A 25,797-nucleotide genomic window follows, 5' to 3' on the forward strand; every position below is an offset into this window, starting at 1 on the left:
CACAATATCGTACCGTTAAGTTATAGTGTGAAGTGCCTATATATTTGAGAACGTAATATCTTACCCGTAATTTATTGAGTGAAAAGCCTATTTTTCTGAAAACACCATATCTTACCGGTAAGTTCTAGTGTGAAGTGCCTATATATCTGAGAATCCAATATCTTACCCGTAATTTATTGAGTGAAAAGCCTATTTTTCTGAAACCACCATATCTTACCGGTAATTTTTAGTGTAAAGTGCCTATATATCTGAGAACGCAATATCTTACACTAATTTATTGAGTGAATAGCCTATTTCTTCTGAAAACTCAATGTCTTACCCCTAAGTAAATGACTGAAAAGCATATATATCTGAGAACGCAATATCTTACAAGTAATTTAATGACAGAAAAACCTATTTTTTCTGAAAATACCATATCTTACTAGTAAGTTATAGTGTGAAGTGCCTATATATCTGAGAATAGGCCTCATCATTTAGCCCCCGGGCTCATGGGCCAACGGGGGCCCGCCCGGCCCAACCTGTTATGGGCTTTGGGATGGCCCGACCCGCCTTAGGCTAGGCTAGGCTTGGGCTTGGGGGTCTGAAGCCCAGCCCGGCCCATAGGCCTGGCTTGGTTAAGCCCAAGAAAGCCAGGCCAGGCCAGCCCACTAAAGCCAGGCCCGTTAGGCCCGCAAACATATATAATTATGTATAAATAAGAGTTTAGGTTTAGAATTATATCACTTGAATCACATGTATAATTTGTTTCATTTCATTTACTTTTCTTTACTCATTCCTAGTTTATAATTGGATGATTAGCACATTAATTTGTGTCAACTATTAATCCAACAATTATATGTATATAAAAATAAGATGAACAACATATCACATCACCAAATATACTCATATCACGAAACATAATCGTACCTCCAAATATAGTCATGCTTTTCTTGAACACATCACCAAATATTTGCACATTTATTCATACCATCCTTTAAATAAAATATTTTTTTGATACTTATTATTTTTTAAAACGTATTACGGTCTAATTATGTAATAACCTAAAAAATAATACTTGATTTTATTATTTTTGTGAAAAATCTTATTGAGTTGTGTGACTTTATTGGGTGTTTTATGAATTTGGTTTGATGTAAAAATATTGGAATTAAGTGAGTTTAATCTCAAATTTGGACTAAAATGCCCTTATGATTAAGTTTATGATTTTTTTTTTTAATGAAGTAGGTCCGTTTAGGCCCGGCCCGTTGGGCTTAGCCCGACTCAGCCCGATGGGCTTTCTCAAGCCCGGGCCATGGGTCAGGCTTGGGCTTTGAATTTTCTAAAAAAACTTGGCCCAGCCCGGCTAGCCCCTTATTTTCTCTCTCCTCTTTAAAGCCCAGCCTGGCCCGACCCATGCCCATTAAATTTGGACCAGGCTAGCCCAGTCCGGCCCATTGACGAGCCCTATCTAAGAATGCAATATCTTACCCATAATTTATTGAATGAATAGCCTATTTTTTCTAAAAACACAATATCTTACCCCTAAGTTAATGAGTGAAAAGCATATATATGTGATAACGCAATATCTTACCGGTAATTTAATGAGTGAAAATCCTATTTTTATGAAAACACCTTATCGTACCTGTAAGTTATAGTGTGAAGTGCCTATATATCTGTGAACACAATATCTTACCCATAATTTATTGAGTGAATAGCCTATTTTTCTGAAAACGCGATATCTTACCCCAAAGTTAATGAGTGAAAAGCATGTATATCTGAGAACGCAATATCTTACAGGTAATTTAATAAGTGAAAACCCTATTTTTTTGAAAAGCCTATTTTTTTGAAAACACCATATCTTACTGGTAAGTTTTATTGTGAAGTGCCTATATATCTGAGAACGCAATATCTTATCCGTAATTTATTGAGTGAATAGCCTATTTTTTTGAAAACGCAATATCTTACCCCTAAGTTAATGAGTGAAAAGCATATACATCTGAGAACGCAATATCTTACCGGTAATTTAATTAGTGAAAACCTTATTTTTCTGAAAACACAATATCTTACCAGTAAGTTATAGTGTAAAGTGCCTATATATCTGAGAACGTAATATCTTACCCGTAATTTATTGAGTGAATAGCCTATTTTTCTTAAAACACCATATCTTACCAATAAGTTATGGGGTGAAGTGCCTCTATATCTGATAACACAATATCTTACCCGTAATTTATTGAGTGTATAGCTTAATTTTCTAAAAACACCACATCTTACCAATAAATTATAGTGTGAAATGCCTATATATCTGAGAACGCAATATCTTACCCGTAATTTATCGAGTGAATAGCCTATTTTTCTGAAAACACCATATCTTACCGGTAAGTTATAGTGTGAAGTGCCTATATATCTGAGAACGCAATATCTTACTAGTAATTTATTGAGTGAATAGCCTATTTTTCTGAAAATGCAATATCTTACTCGTAATTTATTGAGTGAATAGCCTATTTTTCTGAAAACGCAATATCTTACCTCTAAGTTAATGAGTGAAAAGCATATATATCTGAGAATGAAATATCCTACCGATAATTTGATGAGTGAAAAACCTATTTTTCTGTAACTCAATATCTTACCGGTATGTTATAGGGTAAAAATCATATATATCTGAAAACGCAATAACTTAGTGGTAAGTGATAGAAGGAAATTCCTATATATCTTAGAACACACCATCTTAGCAGTGATTTAATGAGTGTAAAGCCTCTTTTTTTTTTTCTTTTTTTTTTTTTTAATGAAAACATCATATCGTGCCGGTAAGATATAGTGTGAAATACCTATATATCTGAGAATGCAATATTTTACCCGTAATTTATTGAGTGAATAGCGTATTTTTCTAAAAACGCAATATCTTACCCTAAATTAATGAGTGAAAAGCATATATATATATATATATATATATCTGAGAACGCAATATCTTACCGGTAAGATATTGGGTAAGTTAAGTTATGGATCCAAACCACTCTCTAAACAAGTCTTTATATGCATTTTTAACATCAAATTGATGTAATTGCCAATCCATATTTGCTGCTAGAGACAGTAAAATTCTTATGGTGTTGATCCTGGCTACTAGGCAAAAGGCTTATGAAATTCCACCCCATATTTATGTGTGTATACCTATGCTACTGACATGGCCTTATATCTTTCAATTAAGCCATCAACTTTAAGCTTCATGGTATAGACCCACCTAGATCCTGCCGTTTTCTTTCCATAAAGTAAAGGGACAAGCTCACATATGGCAATTTTTGGCTGAGCTTGCATTTCTTCATTCATGGCATCTTTCCCCTTTAGATCCTCCATTGCTTCTTTCACACTATTTGGAACAAATATATCGGCCAAAAATATTTTAGGCAATTCATTAGTGTCATCAATTTCAAGGGAAGATAGTACCTAAATGACATCCTATGATGGCAATTGATGTGGTACTATAGTAGAAAGATGATCCAGAGTAGGCAAACTCCAGAAAAAGACCGAGTTGATGCTCCTGATTCTGGCAGCGCTTAGCAATTGGTCACTAGGGAGGGGTGACCAATCATAATTTGGGTCTGCTCCTATCTTTTGCTAGGTATGGGCGAAATGTCCTCCTACATGAAACTTTCCAAATCCAAATGGTCGCGAAGGGATGGGCGATTGGTTGCTCTCTGGCAGATCCGTATACTAAAGGTTGATGCCAAAGACTGATCGGTCGTTGAAACTCATTTGACTGTTCGTTTCATGCTGGACCTTATTTTGTTCTTTTGAATAGTACATTTCGTGTTCCCGAACCACTACATCCATGGACGTAGACACCTTCGAACTTATGGGGTGATAACATCAGTACCACTTTTGTTGTAGGGCATAGCCAACAAACACACATATTAATGTCCGCGAATCAAATTTACTCCGCTGGTGATCATGTAGGTGTACAAACACAACATATCGGAAAACTTGTGGGTCGAGGTTTTGGGAGGAAGGTATATACTAGTGATGATTAAGTGTTTGGAAAGGTGTTTAAAAATTGAAGATGCTGGAAAAATGCAATTGATAAGATAAGTTGTAGATGTGACCATCTCCCCCCAAAACTACCGAATACTAGCACGACATGTAAAAGCCTATTAAATTGTAAAATTAAAACTCAATTTCACCTCAACTGCATAAAACTCAATTTCACGTCAACACTGGCTCAACGTTAGTCATGTATGCAATTCATTTTCTTGTAAAAAAAAAAAATTTCGCATTTCAATTTTACCAATTTAATTTAATTCTAATTCAAGACACAGTAACAAATGCTAGCACAATGTTTGTTCTTGTAGATTGTTGTTCAATTATGAAATTTTGAATTTTAGGCCCAACAAAAAAACCAATTTAATTCTGATCTTACATAAAAATTGAACCGAACCGAACTGCAGTTACCTCTAAAGAAGTATATATAGGTTTTAGTCTATGTTTGTCCATGAGTCAACGCTAACTTCAACACCCTAGCCCATCGTCAGTAGTGTTGTTGTGTTGGCGTCAAGTCAAACTCTTGTTAGCATAAACAATGGAAATAGAATGAATGGCTATGCTCCCATTAATTAGTTGCTCCATCCACCTACCAAATTACCCTGTCAGTCTCTCTCGTCCTTGAAATTAAATACAGCCCCGCCCCAAATTCCTCTCCAAAATTCATAACCAGCACAGTTCAATCACGGTTGGCTAGTCACACCAATTCTTATACGCGCCCAATCCAACCCAACTCAACCCAATTCAACCCAACCCAATTCAATTCAGAGAAAATAATTAACCGAACCAAGTACCAACCATGAACCCCCCGCAGCCACCACCACCCACACCCAAAAAGGAGGTTCAACTCCACGGCCCACGCCCCTCCCCTCTCAAAGTCAACAAAGAATCGGTCAAGATCAAGAAGCCACCACCACACCCACGCCCAGACCCAAACCCAAACCCAAACCAACATGCAGATGTCGAACAGCGCCAGCCAGTGGTGATCTACACGGTGTCTCCTAAAGTCATCCACGCAACAGTGAGTGAGTTCATGTCCTTAGTCCAACGCCTCACCGGCCCTTCCCCTTCGTCCTCCCCCGGCGACGGCGGACTCTCACCGGCTGCAAGACTCGCCTCCATCCACAAAACAAGCCCCAATTCTTCTTCAATTTCAGATCACAATAGGCCCTTGATGCCCACCATCACTACTTCTTACCACGACGACTTCATGGCAAGTATTTTTAATAATCTTGAAGATCAAGGAAGAGGAGATGAAATGGGTCAGTTTTCGGGCATATTGTCTCCTGCCCCGGCGACTTTGCCGCCCATCATCCCAAATGGGTTTTTCTCTCATCAGCATGACGTCCTTAGCAGCCCATTTCACAGTTGGCAGGGAATTGGAAACAACAACATCAATTTCATGCCTAGCCCTGGCCCTGCTTCAGCCCCTTTGATTTCTCCAAGTCCTTCTTCGTGGGACCTCTTTAACAGTTTCTTAGATTACTTTTAGACCCTTTGCTTTCTCGATCACCTTCAGTTTTCAACAAGTGGCTGCAATGCAATTGGCTGGCCGGTGAGATTTTTTCTAATGTATTGACTCTTGACTCACTTTCTTTTTGTTTCATAGTATTTAGCATGCTTATTAATTTATTTATTACCCAGCTGAGACGATTGGATACGGGGCTCCCCTCTTTGTAATTTTGTAATTCAGATGGTTTATCTCTCCCTAGCAACGGAGCAGAATTTTATGTATGGGGAGCCAATATATTAGGATTTAGGGTTGATTCCTTTCTCAATGTTAAGCTTATCAATGACAATCATGTGTGCAATTTCAGCAGCTTGAGCATTTTTCAATTCATCTGTACGCTTGCATAAAGCACCAACAATATTGACAAAACAAGTCAATTTAGTGAAAAAGTGGTGAATATGAGTAACTTCTCTTGATGATGCAACTAAAGTCAATTGTAATCGATGTGCTAAACAATAAACATAGTATTGGTCCTTTTTTTTCGTCCGCCATTCCTTTTCGTCGCCCACAGGGGTCAGCTCTGCTCGGAGGAACGGAGAGCTCGTTGGATCAACACTATTGCCCCGATTGGATGTCTCTTGGCTCGCAGAGAGGACTCTTTCAATCCCTCAACAAAATTGAAAGTTGAATTAGATTTCTAGAAACGAGCGGGCTCGGTTGGAACCCTTTTTCCTCGATTCCTCTTGATTCTGATTCGTGGTGATTGTGTTAGCATGCAACTATTGGGTATGAGACCAGCCCAATAGACCTGGTATGGAAAAGTGTTGTGATGAACTTTGATGATTTTCGCGCATCTTTTTCTGGACTTCTTCTCAAGCCATTGTGCTCCAATGGGGGTACTGGCCTGTATTGATTCTTTTCTATGCCTCAGTTAAGAGGACTTCAATATTCTTTCATTCGCGTATGTCAACCTGTCAAGCGTGAGCGACACCTGGACAGGCAAAGGGAAAAGACCAAGATCGTGGTTAGTAAGACCCTGTCTAGGTTTTAACAACCGGTTTCAATATTTAAATCATCATTGGGCTGGATTAATAGTTAATTCGGGCCCAATGATATGGTTCGGACCCGATTCAACCTCCTGTCCCTTCTATTGTCACTATTCTATTCGGACCCTAGATTTCCTTTCGGGCCCGAATGATGGTTCTTTGAATTTTTAATATGTTTTTTTTTTAAAGGACGAAGCAGGAATTCGATTTTTGGGTTAAACTAATCTGTAATTCGTTCTTAAGTGATTAAATGGGATATTTTAAGATGATTCCTATCATTTTCAACCAGTCTGAGTGTGAATGAAAATAAAATGCAGAACCTTCTTTAACTAATTAGTCTTCAAATTCAAATTACAAAGTAGAAAAAGAAGACACTGGAGATTTCTCGATCCAGTTAGATGATTACATAAATTGAAATAGATCACCTTGAAAGAAAATCATACCATGAAGATGGCAGAGCAACGAGAGAGATAAACGCAAGACTTATCAACTGGTTATCTAGAGAGGAAGACAAATTGTTTTTTTAAAGTTTTAGAGACGTTGCGTCTGGTTTTGGAGAGAGAGTCCTTTTCTTTTGAGGTGAAACCTCTTTATTTATAGAAGAAGAAGTAACTCGTAATGATGGAAACTGCAAAAAGAGACTTGGCTTGTGGTGCAAGGTCAGCTGCTGGTTTGTTGGTCTTAACCGGTTCATAGAGGGAATGATGGAAGGCCACTGGCAGGAGTCATCGATTTTTTTGCTAAGTTCTCTAGATTTGACCCCCTCGTACTTGAAAATATGGCTGGCAACTTGGTCCTTCTTTGGTTTTGTTGGCTTCTGTACGTCTTACTTTCTTGTTGGGACCTTACTTCAGGTTTTCTTTTCAAGATGGCAGGAGTAGTTGTTGCTTGGAAGAGTGCTAAACAATCTGGTATTTCGAGTTCAACCATGTTTTCAGAATACATAGCTTGCTATGAAGCCACTTCTCATGCAGTATTGCTAAGGAATTTTATTAAAGACATTAAAGTGATGGACTCGATTTCTAGACCAATACAGATATATAATGACAACTCTGCAGCTGTTTTTCACTGCATGAACAACAAGATGTCGAATAAACTTCAGTATATTGACAGAAAATATTTAATAGTGATGGAGAAGGTAGCGGACAAACTAGTCAGGTTTGATCATATCAGAACTCAAGATATGATTGCAAATCCGTTCACAAAATTTTTGCCTTTAGAAGCTTTTCTTAGACATGTTGAAAGAATGAGATTATTTTCTAACTTTGATGCTGCAATCTAGTGGGAGTTTTGTTCCCATTTTGATATTTTACTAGTTTGTTTATTTTGCTGTTTTCTGGATTAAGGGATTTGCATTCAAGGATGTTAATTTGGTTGAGAGTTTTATTTATTATTGAATAAATTCTACCATTTTGACTATTTAGCTGTTTAAACTTATTATGTAATTTTGTTTATGCATGTGAGTTTATGGTCTCTTTTGAGATACTATTGTTTGAATAACATTGCGGATTGACTCTTGCTAAGTCGTAAAGGGGTACATGTACTGACAAGCATAAAGATTCACATTACGGATCAGTACATATTAAGGTTCGCGTTTGTAGGTGCTTCATGTGTTTTGAGATTGCATTATGTGATTATAGATGGCCTGTTTTGAATAAAGAGAGCAATGCTTGTCTATAGTTTTCGTTTTATCTGATCGCTTTTCACTGTAGCTTGAGGGGAAGGATTTAACTGTTTTAAACTCATGCCCAATAAAGATTATCAAACCTTTTGGAATATAGGAGCTTAGTGGTCTAGTGCTTGATCTAGTGGGAGAATGTTATGTTTCCTAGTTAGATAGGTGCACTAGATACTAAGTTATACCAGGTTTTGATAAGAGTTTAAATTAGGTTATACCTTGAGATATAAAGATGATCACTCATCAACCAAAGTAGGAAACCAAAAACCCTAACTACATGTTCTCCAACACTTTGCTTGTATATAACAACACAAAAAGGCAAGGGGAGAGCTCCCCCATAGTTGCCAAATTTTTGGGTGGGTATTGGGGCTCCATTTGGTCCATGGGTCATGTCATCTTATGCCACTTATCCTTTGGACCCAATAGTCTTCTGTTTTAAAAAACCCAATCCAATATTTCTATATGTCAATATTAATTCCATAATTAATTTTTTTATTATAATTTAATTATTGAACTATAATTATAGTCTTACTTAATTGACCCGGTCGAACTATTTGACTTTGGTCAATTGCTCCGGTCAACATGTTGACTTTGGCATTTGATTATCAACCATTGACTTATTTCTCCTCATTTGTACCTCTGAAATTGGTACTTAGGGAATGAGGGGTAAATTTAAATGATATTCAAACAAGACACAACAAATGTCACACACTTTAGACCTTGACAAAATACTCTTATGACTAGTCAACTGCTAGTCATGAGAAACCATAACGAAGAACACACAAAGGGCATAACAATCTGTACCTGCAAGCCTAGAAGATTACTAGTGACAACCTAGGCACTCAGAAGGACTAGTCAATCTAGGCATCCCCTGTGTTAGCAACAACTATGGTGAAAGTGTGTGAAAATATCATAATCAAATAAACAGCACACAACAAATAGTGATGACCAGTCAACCACAAGAACACAAACCCATAAATGCATGAACATCATGCGATTACTAGTCAACTATCAAGAACATATCATAATCAAATCAACAGCACACATCAAATAATGATGACTAGTCAACCGGAAGAACACAAACCCAAAAAATGCATGAACATCATGCGATGACTAGTCAATTGTCAAGCCAGAAAATAACAAAGCTGCAAACCAGAAATTGTTCGCCTAGAAACCCACCATTAGGAAAAACTGGGGGTCATCAACCGACCAGGCAATCCACTAAGCAAAGAAGATTCTTACAAAGGAACACAAGCAAACTTAAGAAATCCTAGATCTATTTAGGAAGATAAGCTATACATCCTTTGTGAAATCTTGTTCTCTAACTTCGCAAAACCAGCAGCTTAGTCCTTCATGGCAATGGCAGCTCCTTCTTTAGCTCTTTCATCCCATGGCACCAGCTAGCTAGCTCCAACTCAAACGAAAACAAAAAAATTGGATTCAAAGGAAAATGACCAATTTCTTCAAGAAACCATACTCTTAAAGAAATCAATCTTGAATCTGACTTAGATATATATGAGAGAGTGTTTGATCTAGCAAGATGAGGTTTTCATATTTCAAATGCAGTTTTCGAAAAACAATTTAGAAAACTCATAGATGAAATGGTGGTTTTCTCTTGAGGAAAAAGAAGCAAAAGGATGGAAGAAACCTTTTCAAAACTTTCCGTCAAAAGTAACGGCTACCAAATGAGGAATTCTTTGGCTTTTACCCAAAAAATTTTAGGTCAGAATAGACACATGGCAGCTGAGAAATTCGTAGAATAGGACAAAAAAGATGGATAGGATCCAGTTGGAAACAGTGAGCTGGAAATCCTATTTCTGCAAAGGTTGACTAGTCATACAGAGGAAGGATGACTAGTCATACGAAGGAAAGATGACTAGTCATAATCTTTAGAAATTTAGTGAATGAAATTTAGGGCAATGCGGAATTTACCTCTGTCAAACACATTGATTATCCATTAGATTATAGCCAGATAAGAACACCTAGAAAAGTAATTTTTAATCTAACTAGAGCTTGGAAAAATACAATGATTGTCCTATTACAAATTTGTCAAGGGAAGCCAAAAGAAAATCACAAAATGCATACACTTACAACCTCTAATCACATTCTTTGGGTGTGCAGATCCATAGGTTTCCTTTAGCAAGGTAGTGGGTTGACTCAACTCCTCAGAGATGATATACGAATTAAATTCCACAATTTAATTCTTCAAATTAATAAAGGTTAATTGAAACCTTTTAGGACATCCACAAACCATAGTTATCACCTAGCAGCAAGTCACGGTTATCCGAGAGCTAAATGAGACGTTGTGAAAGAACCTATTCAAATTGGAATGATCGTGCAATTGAATCCTTCTCTTATATCTATACTCCTTATTCACATTATTAGATCATGAAATCCAATTATTAATATCCTAATGTGAATCATTTATTTTATATGATTATCCTGGTAAGATTTGAAGACTTCTTCTTTCAAGTCTTATCCACTACTCTGCGTAGAGATTTGACCAATCATATCTTGGAGTATTCTCTCTCCTTTACTGAGAGTAGAGATTCCTTATTGTACATTCATTTCCTTCCATGACTTTATTGAGAGTCCTGATGAGCACCTTTAAGCTATACCTAATTCAGCATGACCGTATAGTGCCCTCAAAGATTAACAACATACTCACAAAACATCTATGATGCCTCAGGTCTAAAGATTAGTCTGCACCATTGCAATTTATGAGCTCCAGCTTGACATGTGAGTAAAGATTTCCATGCTGTAACTCATGTGTTGGATCGCATTCAATGTACTTGTTCTTCTACATGCACCTACACACATATCGATGTGTCTCTACACTTAATGACTTGAGACCTTGCTATTCCCTACATATAGAGACGATATTGTGTGTACTGGTCTTTGCAGAATATTGACGCCCAATCAATATTCCTATGACCAGGAACATATTCAAGATTTAGGGATGATGAGAAGTCTCCATGTATGCAATCTCATTACATAGCTCTCATATCCACTTGTGTATTCCTTGGACTATGGTTGTACTACATATTGAAAGATAATATATGATGATTTAATGTATAAAACAACATTTCTTACCCATTGAAAACATAATATGTCTTTTATCAAAGATGTCCTTAGCTCTAACTATTACATAATTAGTTGGCTTTAAGGGCATATTTCTAACAACTTGTTGCAAGAAAATTCACAATGTTAGCAAACCATGGTAATTTAGAAACACCAAACATTTGTTCATCATGAAATGAGTCTTTTATAGGCAAACATTCAGAAGGCTCCTCAAAAGATATCCTAGAAAGATGGTCTGCAAGAACATTCTCCACTTTTTTCTTGTCATTGATTGTAAGATCAAATTCTTGGAGAAGCAAAATCCATCTAATCAATCATTATTTCGCTTCCTTCTTTGCTGAATGATCTGTAAAAACAATAATTTGTGAGCCCAAAATATATGATCTAAACTTTTCCAATGGAAAAACCACAGCAAGCAATTCTTTTTCAGTTGCAGTGTAACTTTTCTGTGCACTATTCAAAGTTCTGCTTGCGTAGCAGATAACAACAGGCTTCTTGTCTTTTCTTTGGCCTAGCACTGCCCCAATAGCACCATCACTAGCATCACACATTATTTCAAAAGGCATGGACCAATCTGGGGGCTGCATTATTGGAGTTGATGTTAGCATTTTAATTAATTTCTCAAATGCTTCTTGATAGGCAGAATTCCAATCAAATTTAGCATCTTTCTCCAAGAGATTATTCAATGGCCTAGCAATTGCATAAAATTTTGTATGAATCTCCGGTAAAAACTTGCATATCCCAAAAAAGATCTAATATCTTTAACAGTTTTCCGCATAGGCAAATTAGCAATTAAAGCAATTCCTTTGTGAGAAACAATGTGTCTAAGTACTATGCCAAATGTGTCCATGAATTGGCATTTCTCCCAGTTAAGCACCAAAATTTTCTCCTTACACCTGATAAAAACATTCTCCAAGTTAGATAAACAATCAGAAAATGAATCACCAAACGCAATAACATCGTCCATGAAAACTTCTAAATATTTTTCTACCATGTCACTAAATATGCTTATCATGTAACGTTGAAATGTAGTTAGTGCATTGCAAAGACCAAAAGGCACTTTTCTAAAAGCGAAAGCTCCAAATGGGCATGTAATAGTTATTTTTTTCTTGATCTTCCAATGAAATCTCAATTTGATAATATCCTGAATAACTATTTTAAAAAACAATAATACATATGCCCTGCAACTCTTTCCAAAATTTGGTCAAGAAATGGTAAAGGAAAATGATCCTTTCTTGTGACTGAGTTCAATTTACGATAATCAATACACATTCTCCATCCAGTAGTGACCCTAGTTGGTACCATTTCTCCATTATCATTTTCAACTACTGTGACTCCTGATTTTTTAGGAACAACCTGTGTAGGACTCACCCATTTGCTATCAGAAATTGGATATATGATACCTGCATCCCAAAGTTTAAGTACTTCTTTTTGCACAACTTCTTTCATTGTTGGGTTAAGTCTACGTTGAGCCTGCCTAACTGGTTTAGCATCTTCTTCAAGAAAAATTTGGTGTGTGCAAACCAAAGAACTAATACCTTTAATATCAGATAAAGTCCATCCAATAGCAGTCCTATGATCTTTCAAAACTTTAAGTAACATACCTTCATGCAAAAGCTCTAATTTAGAAGATATTACCACATGATAGGTCTCATCTTCTCCCAGAAAAGCATATTTAAGTCTAGCAGGAAGAGGCTTCAATTCACACTTTGGGGCTTTTCTCTTGATGATTTTGTCTCATCAGTCACAGTTGGCAGCTCCTCATATTTTGGTATCCAACCATTATGTTCTTGTACCTACGCAGAATCCAACAAAGAACAAAGATATTGTATTTCAAAATCTTGTGCAAAATTACAATCCCTATTTACTAAACAAAATTGCAATGGATTTAAAGCAATTTTGAACAATTGTCTCGATCATGTAAACTTCTTTGTCGTCATCTTCATTGTTTACTGCTTGCATATGAATATGTTGAGCTCCAATGTCATGTTCCCAAATGATAGTTGCATAAGTCCATTCCTGCAATTTATATGAGCATTAGATGTAGCAAGAAATGGTCTTCCAAGAATAACAGGAATTTGAGAATTAGAATGCACAACTGGTTAAGTATCCAAAACTATAAAATCAACTGGAAAATAAAATTTGTCTACCTGAACCAGCACATCTTCCACCATACCTCTTGGGATTTTGACTAAACGGTCAGCCAATTGCAATGTTATTGAGGTGGGTTTTAATTCACCAAGACCCAATTGCTTATAAACCGAGTAAGGCAACAAATTAACACTAGCACCCAAATCCAATAAAGCTTGTTCAATGCTAAAATTCCCAATAATACAAGAAATTGTGGGACAACCTGGATCTTTGTACTTGGGTGGAGTATTAGTTTGAAGAATTGCACTTACATTTTCAGTTAAAAATGCGGTCTTATCAACATTGTGCTTTCTTTTGATAGTGCATTAATCCTTCAAAAATTTTGAATATGAAGGAATTTGTTTTATAGCATCCAAAAGAGGTATATTGATTTTCACTTGTTTAAAAACCTCCAAAATTTCAGGATTTTGATTTTTCTTTACAGCCTTAAGTGCTTGTGGGAATGGAGCTGGAAAAGGGCACTTAACAATTTCAGAATCATTATTTTCTTTTTCATTATTTTTGGATTTTTCTGAATTCTTTTTATTTTCAACTGTTACTAAATCATCTTTCCCAATTATTTTTCCACTACGAAGAGTAGTGACAGCCTTCACATATTCATGCTTATTTTCATTCAAAGAAGAAGAAGAAGGGGTAGTTACCTCTAACTGTGCATGTGGATTAGGTTGGACTTGAGAAGGAAATTTACCCTTTTCTTGAATTGACAGTGAAGAAGTGAGTTTGGAAAGAGTGCTCTTAATCTCACCAATGTCTTGTGCATTCTTTTGATTTGTGGCAGTTTGGCTTTGTATGAATTGCTTCATAACATCTTCCAAATTTGATGATGATGATTGTCCTTCCACCTGTGGAGAATAATAAAAAGAATTAGATTTTTGTTGAGGCACATTATTATTAGTATTATTTCTCCAACTGAAATTTGGGTGGTTTCTCCATCCTGGATTATAAGTTTTAGAAAAAGTGGATGGTTTTTTAAATTGATTCACAAAGTTTGCTTGATCATGCAACATTTCTCTGAAAGCTGGAAGTGTTGGACACTCTTTTGTTACATGTCCCATGACCCAGCAAACTTCACAAATCTCAAAAATTTCTTGACTTGCAATTGAATTAACTTTTTGAGGCAATTTTGATTTTAGGGTTTCAACTTCCCTAGCCATTGTTGCCAATTGAGCTTTGAGACTATCTTCCTCCTTAAGGTGATAAATACCCCCGTTAGAAGGATTAATAGAAGATTTTGCCTTTTGGGAATTAGGCTCAAATGTGTTGGGAGTGCTCCAAATATGAGATTTCTCTGCAATTTCATCAAGAAAATCAAAAGCATCTTTAGGATCTTTATACATAAAATTTCCATCAAACATCGTCTCAATAAATTGTCAATCTTTAGGTGTTAAGCCATGATAAAAATGACTTACCACCCTCCATCTTTCAAAACCATGGTGAGGACATAACATTAACAAATCTTTAAATCTTTCCCAAGCTTGAGGTAAAGACTCAGTATCTTTTTGAGAAAATGTGGTCATCTGTCTTTTCAAAGAATTTGTCTTTTGAATTGGGAAAAATTTCTTGAAAAATTCAGTTTGCATTTCAAGCCATGTTCCAATTGTTCTTGGCCTTAGAGAATAAAGCCAAGTTTTCGCTTTATCTTTTAGTGAAAATGGAAAAAGTTTTAGCAAAACTGTATCAAGCCTACACCCTTGTGTTGGAAAAGTTCCACAAACTTCCTCAAACTCACGCACATGTGAATATGGATTTTCAGATTCCATTCCATGAAAAGTTGGTAAAAGTTGTATCATGCCCGGTTTAAAATCAAAAGTTTGACCATTTAACGGAAAAATGATGCAAGATGGCACACTTGTACGAGCAGGATGCAAATAATCATGTAATGTCCTAACAAGTGGATTCTCATCATTATGAACACTATGATTCTCATCATTATGAACACTACGATTCTTATCATTATGAACCCTATGATTATCTTCATCATTTTGGGGGCCTTCCAATGCATTATTATTATTATTATTCTCAGCCATTTGTGATGAAATTTGGTCAAATTGAGGTTTCTTTGCAAATCCACCAAACCGATCACGATATCTCATAAACAAAATAAAGAAGCAACAAATAAATAAATAAAAACTAAACTAAATTTTTTTAAAATTTTTTATATATAAAAAAATAAGACAAAAGCAAACAAAATAAAAACACCAAAAATAAAAAACAGAAATGAAAAATTGAGTTTGATAAGCCTTACCGAATTAGCTTTGGAAACTAAAACCGCAAACCTTAACAATGAATTTCCTTGTGCTACTTTTCGCTTCACTGCTCCCCTGCAACGATGCCAAAAACTTGTTGCGTCTACCCAAGTGCAAGTAGTTACACGTAGTAATAATCTTGAAAGTCCAAGTATCGTATCCTCAAGGAGCAGGTAGGCAAATATCTACACACAAAGAAATAATTAAACGTAGCACAATAAAAGTGACAAAGCAAAATGGAAAAGTAATTTGATTTGATTGTTGTGGAAATTGAGTTTAAAAATGAAATATCAATAATGGAAATGCTAAGGCATCAAGGTTCAATTCTTTAAACAAAATATGTTTCATGCTCTTTAATCCAAATTATAACTCGATTAAAATCATCATTGAGAAACTTTAATCGGAAGATAAAGAAATTAAAACCAATTTGATTTTTCAATGTTATCTTTTATTAATGATTGTTCAGAAAATGGAATTGCTTAATATCTACTCTTTTAATTTAAAAGCATGCTAAGTCAGTTCTTAACAATGAGAAAAATATAATTGAACTCATGAAAAGATAGTAGCACTTAACATCAATCAAAATAAAAGGATATGAAAATATTGAATAACCAAAAATAAAAGAATTTAGAAATTCATACCGTATATTGGATTAAAGAATAATTCACAAACTAACTCAAAGGACATTCCCTTTAGCCTTAGCTAGAGTTCTAGCAACTCATTACAAAGGAAAACATAACTAAATTCTGAATGAAATGCACAAAGAAATCTGTCGTGATGGTCCCCTTGCCAAATAAGTTGATGGGTGATTTATAATAATCAATGAGGTGAGTGGAAAGTTAATACATTCATGGTGGGTAATGAAGGGTTTAAGTGAGGGATTAATTGGATTAAACATGTGTTGATGATGGAGAATTAATGGAAAAGAAATAACTTATCAAATATGGATCGTCCCAAAGCAAAAGCCCCTTGATTTGAGCGATGCGTCTAGAGAGAAGAGGTCTAAGGCATTGGATAATAATTTTGGTGATCAGTTTATAGGTGACATTACAAAGATTGATAGGTCTAAATTGTCCTACTTCCTGAGGGTTACTCACTTTAGGAATTAAGGCTATATTAGTATGGTTAATAGAGGCCAGGGGCAGATTATTGGCGAAAAACTCATTAACCATGTTCTTTAACATGTGCTTGCTTTTATCCCAAAATTGGTGATAAAACAAGGCATGCATACCATTAGGCCCAGGGGCCTTAAGAGCTCCAATACTCTTAATGGCTTATTCAAGTTCTAAATCAGACACATGAGCTAGCCGACGATTATTGTCGCTTGGGGTAACACAAGGTTCAGTGATCTTGGTAAAGTCCTTAATTTGATTATGGTTCGGGGATTAACAGAAGAAAATCTATGTTTGAAGGCACCAATGAAAGTTTGGATAAGAGTGTCACCTTCTATCCAAAGCCCCCTATTAATGCATTATGTTGTTAAGGGCATCCGCAAGGGTTGTTTAATAGTTCAATGCAATAGAAAAAAATACATCAATAATTTTTTTTCATCAAATATATTCAAAATTGGTCTCTTCTTAAAGATCTCCTTCAGAATATTGCAATGGTACACTTTGTAGGGTTATTAAATTTATCCCTTTTATTTTATTTGAGTATATAAAAAAGCATATAAGTAGATATAATTATTGATCTGAAGCTATTGAACTATGTCATTGCAAGTAAAACTGCAATTCAATTTAAAAGATGCCAAAAAAGTTCAATTTATTGAACTATTATACAACCATTTTGGATGCTCTACCTTTAGAATTCCCACGCACACGTAGTAGCCCACAAATCTAACAAGATCATTGGTACTCGTCGGCACCTTAATTCCAAGCACATTAAATTGTATTCAATCATATATCCATCCGTCCTGACCCAAAAAACCATCATACATCCATCCGTTGGGAGTTTTGGTTCCAATCTAGCCCCCTTTTGATTTGGTGTAATAGTGGTGAACAATCACTAACCAGAGGCCAATAACGCAATGACATATAAAATAACTTTTTCACGTGTTATTGTGTTATTAGTCAGAAATAACAAAACAGTGTAATCCCCGTCACATGTAAGTTTTTTTTGACAGGGGAGGGGGAGGGGTGAGAATAAGAGGGAGAGTTTAGGAGCTCGACAAATTTGACCCTAGAAAACGTGATCATTTCTAACAGAAAACTGACTAGATTCGACCCCATGGATTAACACTGATCCACGACCATAAACTCCAGCACTCAAATTAATATTTTTCCGCAAATACTCAACCATAGCATGGCAATTTAATATTTTCCTCAAATACTCAGCCATAGCATGGCAATTTAATATTTTCCTCAAATACTCAACCATAGCATGGTAGGAGGCGGGGAAGGAAGGCGAGAGATTGATAATAATTTAATTAACAAGAATAATAATTAATCTGTTCTCTACAAATGTCAACTTCACCAAACTCCAGGAATAATGCACACAATCACGAGACATCTGAATTTGCAGTCCAAATGCCAGTCAGAGGTTCTCTAGATCTGGGGAGATAACCCAGGCAGCCAGAAACACCCACAATGTACAAGGTTGCCAAACCCCATATTAATTTTACACCCAGTAAACAGTCATCATAGGAGTTGCCAGTCATCTTCATGTGCACTTCCGTCTGCATCACTTATGGGCGGGGCCACAAATGAATCATCATTTTGAACCCCACCACTATCATCCAAAACATCACTGTGGTTAACCGGCTTGGGAAAATTATGCGTCTGAGTCACAGTGAACAGCGGAGCACCGTTTGATCCATCTGCCAGCTTGGAAGCTCGAAAACAAAAATCATCAAAATCATCTGCCAGCCATGAAAATTTAACAATACTAAGAAAGTATATGTGTTGAACTATTAACTACATAAACAAAAGTTCCGAAAACTATGAAGTCAGCCAAGAGTAACCAGCAAACCTCTGTCACGGCAATAAAATCCTATCGCCAAAGATGGATCAATAGAATCAAGGGGAATGTGCCGTATAACACTGCACAAATTACCAATAGTTAGAAAAATAGTATAATGAAACACTAAGACAACTAGTCTGAAAGGATCTTACTTGCAGTGGTAAGATAAAGTATCAGCCTCTAAATCATCCCGTCTTATATTGATTGCCTGGCACAACCAGCACCAAAAAAACCAGTCAGGCATGAATTTGAAGAGAACTCAAGTAATGATGCAAAACATTATCACCAGTATCAAGCCTAGATAAGAACAAATAAGAACCCTTGTAAAAAGCACATCCTAATAATTAAGATGAGTCCATAGAGAGATGAGTTGGATATTCCCTATCAGCGATGCACTGTGCCACACTTGAGTACCGCAAAATCTGACCCTGCCCAAAGCTCCTCTCCTCCTACCCCTACTGCATCTTCAAAAAAAAAAAATTTGTTTCTTTTCCCCAAATGACCTAACGACAGCTATTATCACACTTAAACCGTTCTGTGTTTGAAATTTGAACAAAATCTTAAACTAGAGGAGTCTGTTGGTTATCGGAACTACCTAATTTCTATTATTTAGGAATATAATGTGGAAACTTAAACTAACTTGTTTCCTGCTGATTTAAGACTTGTACTGAAATTTGAACAAAACCCTAACTTCAGGAGTCTGCTTAGTCATTGAAACTCCCTAATTTCTAAATTTTATTTTAAGAGCAAAATGCAGGAATTAAATTTAACTTGATTCATGCTGATTTTTACTCTCAAATTTACAATTTCATAATATGTAGAGAGGAATGCGTGCGGAATGAGTTTCAAAGAGCTTAAATTAATTCTGCAGTTGATCTCAGGTCCTAGTTAGTTTATATCCTACATCAACCCTTCTCTGCATCAAATTCTCTAGGATCTTCTTGTCTAGGTACTGAAGACCAAGAATCCATGTTTTCATTTTCCCCACCTCCATTCGCATTTTTCCTAACCAAAGCAGCAATAGTTTAAGCTATTTTACAATGAAACAATTGTTGCAATCAACTCATTGAGTGCCTTATTGCCTCGAGAAAGCTCAACCCTAGATGAGTTTTTGCATTTGTAATCACTGTACTTGAAGAAATAAAACAAATTTGAAAGAACACAGATTTAATGTATGTTAACATGTTTCCTATGTCGATGCTTGGAGTAGCCTTAAGATACTAAAAAGTTTAGCAAACAGAACAGATTTAGAGAACAGTAGATTTAGGATTATATTGAAAAACAGAGAAGAATAAGGAAGATGAAGGAGAAGAAAGTAGAGGAGTTATGACAGCACCAAGTCCAACAACACTTCATTTTCATTCATCCAAACCATATTTGATTTACAAGAGATGACCTAATTCAAATATATAGGCTTCAGAAAGTGATCCCAAATATTCCTGGGAATACTAAAAGTATAATAATCATTAAAAAAAAGAAGATAATACTCAAAGACACATCATTAATAGGAGACTCTTATAAATAAATAAATAAATAAAACAGAGTTGTTGTAAGACCCAAATACATCAACTTTTATGACACTTGATATTTACAGTATAGGGACTCTTTAGCCTATTTCTCTATAAGACTTTCAATTATTCTTTTTTATGCCCGACCCTTGCACTACTGTGGCCATTTATCTTTCAACTAAGAAGGCCTTATTGTTCAATTTGGGCCAACAGGCTTAGGCTTCACCTTGGGCTTTCAAAAAGGAAATTTCTTTTCTCACCAAGTTGTTGCTACTGCATCAGATATTATGCCGGATAACAGTGAATAAGGGAGCTCCTATTACATACACTAAGGTGGTTCAGTCCATTTTGGACATGTAGAACAACAACCTGGACATGTACACAAGAGTAACTTGATTCAAGTAGAGGGCATTAGGGGAAGTGGAAGCCCAAAACATTGAAGTAGTTTGAGTGGAGGGGCAAGAGATGTTCAAAATTCACAACAAATACCACTAGACTACCTTAACTGATTTACCCTTAGCATGAGATATTCAAAATTCATCAAATAATATTCTTTGCCCATAGGACAGGCCTTTGCAACACAGTTTGCTCATTGAATGATGCAAATTTTAAGGCTATTAGCATTTTATTCAGGTTAAGTACATATCGAGACATTTGAATGAAAAGTAAATTATAAAAAAAATGCCATACCGGCTGAACTTCATGCGGATCAAGGTAAAGTGCTTTTTCATCTTGCACACCTATAATGTAAGTTGATGCACCAGGTTTTCCACCCATGATGCCAAGACTTTGGGGAAAAGTGAATGTCGCCCACAATGATGGAATGTACCTGATAATAATGTTTTTATGAGAAACAATACTTTATTAAAGAGCTTAAAATTACAAAACAAAATGTAGTGCAAAAGACGTCGACCAACTGATACCACCCTAAAAAAATGCAAAAATCACGTCTTACATTGTAATACAACTAAACTATCCTACAGCAGTACCTGATAATAAATTAAATCATCCCATTAAGTACCATAAATGGTTGTGAAGTTTGGAGTTATGAATTCTCTAATTGTATCATTCCCTATGTCATCTAGGCTGCCAAACTCCAGGTTGACTTTATGGTTCAGTTAGCAAGATAAACATAAAGTTTTAGTAAAGCACTTCCTAAATCAAAATTCTTAATCTAAAAAGCGATATTTAGTCATATACCCATTCTTAGCGCTAATGATATAGATAAACCCTATACCATTTAATTTCTATAAACAAACCCAAAAAATGACAGCTGGCCCTATTGAATTTAATTTTGATTATTAAATTACTTTAATGCCCTATTGAGTGTTTTGGTTTTTTTATGAGGTTTTGGAGTTGGGCTTGTTTTAAGAAATTTATGGCAGTTTTGAAAGTTATAAGAAGTTAAAAGCCTCTTTGTTATGTCGTAAATGGGCTTCGGGTGTGTTTCTAAAGTCCATTTCATATAGGGTTTTTTTATAATTTGGGCCCCTATGTTGCGTATAATTGTGAATCTCCCAAATAAAAAAGGATTAAAAAAAAGCTAACTGGTGCTAACTCAATTTGCTAAACAAAAAATCCAGCGACCAAAGATTCCCTAGGTCAGCAAAACGAATCATAATCATCTAGCTACCATGATTAAAAAAGGCACCTGGGGTTGACTTTTTCAAGTCCAAGAACCAAAGGAACCAGTAAAAGAATAGGCGTCCAATCAACCCGACCTCTTGAAAACTCCAAACAATATCTAGAGGCATCTTGAATGCAGACAACTGGGGCTCCACCCCGTTCCCCATCTTCATCCCCAGATACAATATAAACAGCCATTGGAAGTGGCTGGTTATCAAAGGCAGTTCCTTCTCTCTTACACCGAATTAGAGTCTCCCATGAGCGGCACATGGCATATGGGCCAACCCATGACCCGGCAGCAAGGTCATAAGCCTTTCCAGCCTGAAGAAGATTGTGGATAGAGAAAGCTGATCCTTCGGAATCACCAAAATGATGCAGGATCTCAATATATTGTTCATCTAAAGGCTGCATAACAAAGGTATAAAATATATATGTATGTATGTATGACTAATAATTCCAAAATGAGATTCAAGAGCAATAAGTAGATGGATAAGATGTAAACTACAAACAATCCATCTTACCTTGTGCAAGGGTCTTCTCCAAGATCTTCCCAATCTATGGAAAAGCAATGCCTGTAAACATACGCTGTAGTCATTCACTATCTAACCCGAAAGACAGCATGATTACAATGACTGATGCCACGATCAAGAAAGTTTAACAGTAATATTCAGACATATGAAACCTTAACCATGCATGAATGCAAGCACCCAAAAGAAACAATGCTGCACCACACCTGGGCTACAAGCATCTGACTACTCCGAAGCATGCAGCCCCAATTTACGTCACTAGTATACTTTGAATCTCCAATAGCATCAAAACCTAGAGATAAATATGTCAATATTGGTTTTGCTCCAGAAACTTATATGTGCTAAAGTTAAAAATGATGTTTGCAACTCAAACCTTTACGATATGTCATCAAAATTCTTGATGAGAAATCCTGTTCAAATGCTCTTAATCCATTGTTGGTAGCTGCGTCTCCAGAGGACTCATCTTGTGAGATTTTGTAGAGCACACCAAGAAGCCATATGTCACTAGCAGAAGAGATGCCAGTTCTGCTGGATCCAAGTACACGCTCGTGAATCCTCCTCATAGAGCCACCAGTCACAACTTTCCTCACAGCTTCTGTCCATCCATTGTTTCTAGAATGAATTTCCTTCTTTTCAGTAATTGATGACTCACTATGTGTTTCAAAGATTGAAAAGGCAGATGCAAAGAAGTTTGACCACAGGGACGCCTTGTCGTGCTTACTGTCCCTAGATCCTGAATCTGAACAAACAGATGACGGACCCCTATCTGTCGACTCTGTTGAACTTTTGGAGGAATATTTTGACGCAACAGCCCTCTCACAAAAACCCTTCATCACCTAGTCATGGAGCAGCATATAATCCTGAAGTTGCTCATAGAAGCAACCTGAGTTTTAAGCATCCATCTCAGTCAAGAAAGTTCCAAAGAACCAAAGGAAACCCAAGATGAATAAAGAAGCATGTTTATGACAAGTTAGACATAGTACATTCAAAGCAACCATATGTGCAATATTCTAGAGGAACTAAGACGCAACTAGCTTAACTTTCAGAGAGTATAAGAGAAGCAACGAAGGGAAAAAAAGTAAAAGCATTCAACTTGACCAAATAATGTTGCATATCCCAAAAGCATGGGATTGGATCCAGGAAAGACCATATAACTTCAAAAAGAAAAACGAAAAAATATCTTCGATCGTTACAATTTTCAGTTATCATCCTGAAATGCTAAACATATTCAATTGTAGGCCGGAATTTTGAAGAATCCATATAGCGCGAGACAAAGATGCAGAGGAAGCAAGAAAGTATAATTTGCAAATCATGCAAATCATTAATAAGTCATAGAAGAAGAATTAGGAAAGACATAAATCATGCAAAGCTGAAACAGATAAGAGATTTAGGAAAACAACAAAGGATGGAATTGCCAAGATATCTACCCAATCAATACAGTCACATCCCATAAGACAGCCCCAATTTCTGAACCCTAGCGAAGCCAAAAGGCGTCATGGCCTCGACCGATTATAATTCAACGACAGGAAACTCCAAAGAAATTTTTTTTGCACAAACAGAGGAAAGAAAAGAAAAACCAAACCTGGTGATCGGTGATGACAAGGAAACTGGCTGACCGACAACAGCCCACAAACCACACACAAAAACCACGTACTCGGTTTCTGAGTCTATTCTTTAACAGAAACACTGGCACCGAGGGGAAATTCTACTAACTGAAATGAGGGGAAATTTGGAGATACGGAATTCCAGGGTAAAATTCTCCAACGGGGTGTAGTCGATTAGGATTTTGGAGAATTTTGAAAAACTTTTCCAAGTAATAGATTTTGGACAATCTGCTCTCATCTCTAAATCCAACAGATTCCAATGGGTTTTGGGAGATTCTACATGGACTTTTGGGGAATTCTATTTAGGCCATTCCAACGGGTAAGGAGAAACTCAAATTTTGGGTTTTTAGCCCAGAAAAGCCTCCCAATGCGTGTGTACAAGGTTTTTCGGCCCAAACTCTTTTTCGGGCGAAATATCAGACTCAATGTGAGTCCAACTGGAAATTTGTGGAGCCCAATGACATTCCAGCTCCAACTCACATGAAGCTGCCGTAGAGTGGGGCTCATATCAAGCCTTTCTTTTTTGGCTCAAGACCATCAACTAGTGGAAATGCTATAATGAGGGAGTTGTGCTTGTGGGAGGGGTTCAATCCTACTATCCAATAAGAGAGAAAATATTGAACTTAAACTTTTTAAATGGTTGGATGGTTGGATTGAACTCCTCACCAAAATCTCCCTCATTGTAGCATTTTGTTCTCTTCAGAAGGCATTTTTACTAAGACCAAAGCAAGCTGTGCAAGTGGATCCAATCTCAGTTACGTGGTTAGTACCCATTTTATTCATGCAATAAAGGTAGGTGGGTGGGGGTGTGGTGGTGGTGATGGGAGGTGGATTGGGGTGATGTTGGAGGGGAGGCAGCTGGGGAGAGGGTGTTAGGCTCTAGTGGGTGCACCATGGACATGTTTGGCCTAAAAGGGAGTTTATGAAATCCACCAAAGTCTATGGAAAAAGGCTAGGATTGTTTATGGTTAAAATCCACTCTAAATCCCACTAAAATATACTACTTTATGTATGTCCATCAAAGTCCATGACTTAGCCTAATTATTGATATGTCCCATGTACTTTACCAAAAATCTCAATTTACCTTATGTACTTGTAATTGGCTCACTTTACCTCTTGTGCTTTATGCTCGTGTCCTTTGTTCCCCTATTCCATCTAGTTCCTCATAACAATCGTTAACTCTGCTTATGTGGCAGCCACCTAGGGTCGAGTATTGTAACATCTGTCATTTGATAACATTTGAAGATCTATAAAAATTTAGGCTGCTAAAATTGACTATGTTTCCCCAATTTTGGGTTTAGTTTGGTGATGCAGTGCCCTAAAAATTGAAGGCTCATATCAATTGAAGACAAATTGGTCTTCCTCTATTGTGGGTCTTCGTTGCTGCTGTTGTAGTCAGTCATCATCAATTGATTAGATGGACACTGTTGAAGGAAGGCATCAGCGGTGTCAGTGAGGAAAGCTAGCTAAAATTCAAACTTCGTGGACTAATTCTAACCCAGAAAGGAGATTTCTAGTATTTCCAAACTCGAAGGTAAGAAACTAAAATATAAGATGCTTGATACATGGTTATTTTTTGGAAAATAATAAATGATAAATGTGGTATGGGTTGATGCAGGGAAGACACCAGAAAGGATGTTACTTTTAGGAGTGGTTTGATCCCAAAAATTTTGAACGTTCAAAGATGGGGATACCTGGATTACTAAGAAAGATTGATAGATTAATAGATTAGAAGAGGAAAAAGCAAGAGGTTGAGGAAAATCAAGAAAAAATTGGGCTACTATGTTGTTTTCTTTATTTTTGTTTGTTGTCATCAAGTTAGTTTGAAGGTTCATGTTATGAAATATGTTTAAGAAGTTGTGTTTTGTGAAGTTAATAATGTAACTTGTTTAGTGAAGGTTGTATCTGGGTTTTTTC

General features: G+C 36.4%; 2 protein-coding genes, 1 non-coding gene and 1 pseudogene across 3 annotated transcripts; 2 read left to right on the plus strand and 2 right to left on the minus strand.

Annotated features, from left to right (window-relative positions):
* The first annotated feature begins 4,448 nt into the window (after positions 1–4,448).
* Positions 4,449–5,845, plus strand: LOC117619247 (protein MKS1-like). Its single transcript, XM_034349159.1, has one exon. It carries the CDS (start codon positions 4,805–4,807, stop codon positions 5,495–5,497), a length of 693 nt encoding a protein of 230 aa, XP_034205050.1. The 5' UTR covers positions 4,449–4,804; the 3' UTR covers positions 5,498–5,845.
* A 5,732-nt stretch (positions 5,846–11,577) lies between these two features.
* LOC117617260 lies at positions 11,578–14,766 on the minus strand (annotated as a pseudogene).
* A 70-nt stretch (positions 14,767–14,836) lies between these two features.
* Positions 14,837–14,945, plus strand: LOC117620439. Its single transcript, XR_004584776.1, has one exon. It is a non-coding gene; the product is annotated as a small nucleolar RNA R71 (small nucleolar RNA).
* Positions 14,946–18,055: 3,110 nt separating this feature from the next.
* On the minus strand, positions 18,056–24,134 carry LOC117618570 (cysteine protease ATG4-like). Its single transcript, XM_034348203.1, has 9 exons — positions 23,859–24,134; positions 22,650–23,159; positions 22,483–22,568; positions 22,271–22,321; positions 21,775–22,154; positions 20,814–20,952; positions 18,768–18,823; positions 18,625–18,695; positions 18,056–18,514 (listed from the first exon to the last, which is right to left on the minus strand). Exons 2-9 carry the CDS (start codon positions 23,107–23,109, stop codon positions 18,294–18,296), a joined length of 1,464 nt encoding a protein of 487 aa, XP_034204094.1. The 5' UTR covers positions 23,110–23,159; positions 23,859–24,134; the 3' UTR covers positions 18,056–18,293.
* Positions 24,135–25,797: the final 1,663 nt, after the last annotated feature.

The sequence above is a fragment of the Prunus dulcis genome, chromosome 2, assembly GCF_902201215.1.
Source record: "Prunus dulcis chromosome 2, ALMONDv2, whole genome shotgun sequence".
In the NCBI taxonomy this organism is placed as follows: Eukaryota; Viridiplantae; Streptophyta; class Magnoliopsida; order Rosales; family Rosaceae; genus Prunus; species Prunus dulcis.

Excerpts from the sequence above, each read along its gene's own strand:
- LOC117619247 (XM_034349159.1), top strand. The coding sequence starts at position 4,805 with ATGAACCCCCCGCAGCCACCACCACCCACACCCAAAAAGGAGGTTCAA.
- LOC117618570 (XM_034348203.1), bottom strand. The coding sequence starts at position 23,109 with ATGAAGGGTTTTTGTGAGAGGGCTGTTGCGTCAAAATATTCCTCCAAA. Across the intron at positions 20,953-21,774 it reads CTTGAAAAAGTCAACCCCAG|GTACATTCCATCATTGTGGG; the intron begins GTGCCTTTTTTA and ends CATTATTATCAG. Across the intron at positions 18,696-18,767 it reads ACTTTATCTTACCACTGCAA|TGTTATACGGCACATTCCCC; the intron begins GTAAGATCCTTT and ends TAATTTGTGCAG.